Genomic DNA, 5,268 nt, shown 5'->3' on the forward strand with positions numbered 1-5,268 from the left:
CGTTTCTAATTCACATACTCTGCAAAACCCAGTTGCAATTAGTGATAGTGACCAGAAGATGGCGGAGTCTCATTTACTAAGATTAACATCACAGACGTGTAATTCACGTTAACTTTAAAAAGAAACCTTTTTAATGGCCCTCGTTTTCACAAATAGCAGGTAAGAATGAAACATAAGACATTCAGAAAAAAATTAAAAATTCAAATTTCCCCCAAATATTCTTATTACTACTCACTTATCTGCAAATAAAATATTTTAAAATACGTTAATTTTTCTCTCCTATGAACAAGCAGTAGAGGAGATGAAAACTGTTAAAATAATAATTACTTATAATTACCTCAATTGTTCAATTCTTCCTTTGGATCATATTATTTAGGCTGGATTGCTTTACATTTGCAAATGTATTTTATAACTATATACCCCACTTTTCAATAAAATAACAAGTATAGTTATAAAGTAAAAATTTCATAAATTATAATTTAGGGAAACAATTCATTAAAGTAAAAATATTTCCTGAAATAGCTTTATTCAAGGCACACATAATGTTCAGATACTTCTTTCACTTAGCAAATGCAGAAGAAAAGTCTTCATATCTACAGGCTATTTTATTGCTTGCTTAAAAAATAGCATTTTCAAGGCCTAGTAATCACATACATACTGAAGTACACTAATAAATGTGTGTGTGTGTGTGTGTGTGTGTGTATTTCATGCTTCTATACTCAGAGGACAGTGGACAGATATATTACAGATTGTCCTGATTTGGTCTGCAATACAGTCTACCACCAGTTATGGAGTCTTTACTGGGAAAGTAGGAAGAGTCCCTAATCATCCCTGAAAAGGTATAATCCAAAGCTGGCCGAAAAGGCAGGGCAGGAACCAACCCAGGAATCAGGTAGGGTGACATAAAGCCAGACAGCCCTCTTCCTGGAGGAGAATAGGCCAGCCGTAATGGGCTGATACCTAGTCTAGGATTTAAACCGTAGAGACTTGAATCACCTCCATAAGCAGAAGTGGTCTGAAGAGGCGAGAAAGCTGACTTACTACCCAGAGTTCCAAAACCAATTCCAGCTAGACTAAAACTTGAAGCTCTCTGAAAGGCTGTGTTTTCCAGTTCTCCTGAGCTTACTAGGTTCCGGGTGTCTGTCTTGTGGTCTTTCCCATTTAAAACCTGTTCAATGGCTTGAACCACATCCCCTTTGCAGAACTGTAGAATGCCTTCCAACCGGCTGCGCCTATAACTTGGGAAAATCTTGGTAAGGATATCAACAGGATCTCTTGGTCTTGAGGACATTGTGGGAAGGCTAGTTCCGGTGGCAGTGAAGTCTTTGACCCATTCGCTTTCATTTCCTGATTCCAGATCAGAGGATGATAAGGACCTGGGACTCTCTTCACCGCCTGATGGCTCTCCAGGATGAGGAGACCTGATGCTATCGTGTTTGTTGGAGTATTCTGAAATAGATGACCTGATGCTTTGCTTCCCAATGACACCATTAGACCTAGGAGATGATCCCAGGGAAAGCTGATGGGATTTGGCGATTGGTTCTTCTTGTCCACTCTGGCACGAATCACATTTACTCTCTTTTTGTTCTGGAGAAGAAGAAGGAAAAGAATTAAATACAGTAAAAACTTCCAGGAACATATTACTGCTGTCTCAAAAATAATGCTGTATAAAATAATTTACTCACTAGCAATAGCGGTGGTGCCAAAAAAATGTTATCTATGTATTTCTTTTAGTTCATTGTAATCAAAAATGTCTGAACACTGATGGCAACCATTTTGAGAACCTCGTGTAACAGTGAAAGATGATGCAAATTTGGCATTTTTCATAATCCTCAAGAATTTTAATCCCTGAGAAATATCAGCAAAAGACTTTAAAAACAAAATGTTTCCGGAAAAAAATACAAACTGCGCTACTGAAATGTATAGGAATCCTCAAGTTGTCTTCTAAAAACAATGTATTAGGCATTTGTCTTAAATCACAATCCCTCTTCAATATTTAGGAAAACTTTCTAAAAAATACTTTAAAACAAAGATCTAGTTTTACTATCTCAACATGTGGGGCATATTAATATAATATAAATATTTTAATACATGTTTGCCAGGATAATACCAGAATAACAAAGCACACAGCTAAACAACTTTTATTTTGGTTTACATTTTCTTTTACCCTATAGATACATCATATATAAGTAAGAGTGAACTGTTAAGTGGGATACCCACAGTACTTCTGTCCAACCTTCTTTTTCAACAAAGTTTATTAAGGGAACAAAACAAATATTGCCTAAAGCAGTGATATACAAGGATGGTTTGCAATCCTCTCAATTTCTCCAGTTAAGAAGTTATCCTAAATTCCAAAGAACGACCTATAGTTTATTTTAAAATTAAAGTAAATGTGTATAATGTAGCACTTTGAGGCTCAAAATGCTGTTTCTATATGAAGCATATAATAAAGCCTATTCCAACTGCAAAATTACAAAGACTTTATAATATTTTCAACTTTAAATAATACAATAAAACCTTTCTAATGAAGCCTGCTAAAGGGAAACAGATTGCCATCAGGTCTCCATTCCACTTTATTAATAAATATGATTCACTGAAGATGCCCCTGAACATGCAGTGTGTCATTTTTGCATCTCTACAGCAATTTATGCAAAAAAAATTGTTATTTTGTACTCAGTACAATATACAATGAAATACCAACTTGCATGCGACTATTTAGAAAATACAGTACAATGCCTTCAAAATATTGTGATACTATTTATATCATCCATCTGTCCTCTCAACTCCTAAAGTTTGTTTTACTTTGATTGCATTGCTCATTGTATATTATGCCTTGTATTGTAGGTTTTGGATACATATAGTATGCCTTCTTTTGAATATAAGGTTCTTTTGTGTAGGAAAATCTTATTCACTTGTGAATCACTGTTAGCCTTTGTCTAATGAATGAGTAAACTAAATAGACTATCTTACCATAGTTCAAGGCTATTTTATTATATAAGAGGAGGCAGTCAATTTAGAAAGCCATTGAAGTAGCCTTTCAAAAATTGTCTTGCTTTTTATGGGGGAGTGGGGCAGTCATCTGAGGCAGAGAATAAAATAAAATAATTAGCTCTATAAAACAGAACACTTTGGTGCCAAGTAAAAATCACATAAATCAAGGTCTCTCAGGGAGCTGCCAGTCAGAATTCACTATCATTATATTTTAAGGAATTTTAACTTGTATTTCTCTTTTATGGCAGTTTTACTTAATTACTTTACTCTTCAGCACTCCCTGATCTTTAATGAGAAATGTTTAATGTCTATTTGCCTATGAAATAAGCCAGAACGTGTGCAAAAAGTTAGTGTAGGCGAACACAAAATGATGTAAGCCTCATTTCAATAAAGATACAGTCTTTTTCAAAAGTATATCTTGTGATGTGTTTAGATCTGCAATTTTCACAATTCAAGGAAAGTTTCTAATAATTTACTGCGTTATATAGTAGAAGTTGTCTTGGATTTCGTCATAAATGTTGGAATGACATTTTCACTGCTAGTAGGCCTTGTGGAGGGTTAAAACGTTCACTAAAATACAGTAGGGTTTATGTTAGCAGGGTTTTTAGTAAGAGCTATCTATCTCCTAACACGGGCGATGAAGGGAATTTGAACTGCGGTCAATAATTAAGAGGGGAAAAGAAACTCTCTGGATAAGAAGTTCCCAATACTAAACTTTGAAATGCTTACCAACGCTTTTCCAATTAAATTGTCCAAACACATATTTAAAGAGAAAGGAGAAAGAAAGGCAGTTTAGTAGATTGCAGTCTCTTCCCCACGTCTAGCTGACGCTAAAGGTTTGCCCTCAAAGAACTGTTCCTCAGTCATCAGCGAGTTCCCTACGTAAGCTCAGAAGATTTTTCAGTTGGTTTTAGAGTTGAAAAGAGTAAAGAGCAAACTCAAACACAGAGCCTTTCACTAAACTCGAAGCCCGACTGAAGTTCCACTCAGAGAAAGTAAAATCAACTTGAGGGCAAATAACTATTCCTAGGGCGAGTTGTTCATTTGCAAACTTGCCTTAGGGATGCAGTTATTTTGCGTTTGCACCCACGCTTCATTTTTCTTTTATCTTATCCTACCCTATCCTAAGGGAACGAAGAGTAAGCCAGCCCTTCCTCAGGGAAGGTGATGGGTCTCTAACACCCTCACTAACTTCCAAAGACGGAGCAGTTTCCCAGAACTTAAGTGCTTCTTTTAAACAAAAGTTGTCTTACCCGCCTCCAGGGCAGGGTTGCTCGCGGCTGAGCTCCTCTCCAGGCCCTAGCACAACCATTTCCTTGAGCCAAGCGTAAGGGAAAGACCAACTCACCTGGCTTCCCCTCCGGATAGTCTGGCTGGAAAACCTCGAGAGCAGGGGTCCCCAGACCCCCGGCCTGTCTCCGGGAGTCCAGTCCCAGCACGGCCGCCGCCCCCGGGCCGGCCGGAGACCGCGGACTCTCGGTGCTGCCGCCGCCTCCGGAGGCCCGGCCCGCAGCCCCGGGGAGGCCGGGACCCAGGTACCCCTGCAGCCCGCGGGCCTCGCTCTCCTCCTGCGCCTGCTGCCTGCGCAGCGCCACCTGGGCGGCCATGACGCGCTGGCGCTCGGCGATCAGGGTGCACTTGGCGCACGCGCAGTCCCGCCAGCGGCAGAAGCGCTTGTGGCCCTTGAGCGCCGACACCACGCCGTGGTTGCGACAGCGGGCGCACTTGGGCGTCCGCGGGGAGCCGCAGCCCCCCGCGCCCGCGCCCCTCCCCAGTCCGGCGACCGGCGGGCACCCCGCGCGGCCCGCGGGGGTGGCGTTGGCGGCGGCGGCGGCGGCTTCTCGGCGGATCTGGGAAATGATATGACTGGATGGGAACAAGAAGGACTATGGTAACAATTCCCCGAAGGGACTGGCTTTACTGATATACCTAATTGTGAAAACATTTAACAACTATTAGCCAATCCGTAAATCTCCATCTGGTCGGTCAGTAAGCTCTCAGAATCCACTTAAAAAGGACTTGCTGAAATCTAAAGGCATACCTGTGTTGTACTTGATTGTTAAAAGTACCAGTAAAGAAAAAGGAGGCTAAGTTTATTCTGATTTTTTGTTGGTAAATTCTACCAGATTGATGGCAAAGCTAAATCTTATATATTTTTTAATAACTCCTGTGTCTAGGATGCATTGCATACTCAATAAAATGTTTGATGAATTAATTAATTTAACAAATCTTTGCTAACTCCTAATAATTATCTTTTAAAGTTATGAATATTTATAA

The 5,268-nt window shown here is 39.9% G+C and overlaps 1 protein-coding gene across 1 annotated transcript in view; it reads right to left on the reverse strand.

The window, feature by feature from the left end:
- Window positions 1-742: 742 nt before the first annotated feature.
- Window positions 743-5,268, reverse strand: part of DMRTA1 (DMRT like family A1) — a 5,819-nt gene continuing 1,293 nt past the window's right edge. Inside the window, exons 3-4 of the mRNA XM_021706250.1 lie at window positions 4,340-4,841; window positions 743-1,587 (exon numbers count right to left, since the gene is read on the reverse strand). Coding sequence (XP_021561925.1) covers window positions 743-1,587; window positions 4,340-4,841 — 1,347 coding nt within the window. The remainder of the gene's footprint in view (window positions 1,588-4,339; window positions 4,842-5,268) is intronic.

The sequence above is a fragment of the Carlito syrichta genome, unplaced genomic scaffold (genome assembly GCF_000164805.1).
Source record: "Carlito syrichta isolate Samal-C Ts95f unplaced genomic scaffold, Tarsius_syrichta-2.0.1 Scaffold315382, whole genome shotgun sequence".
Classification (NCBI taxonomy): Eukaryota; Metazoa; Chordata; class Mammalia; order Primates; family Tarsiidae; genus Carlito; species Carlito syrichta.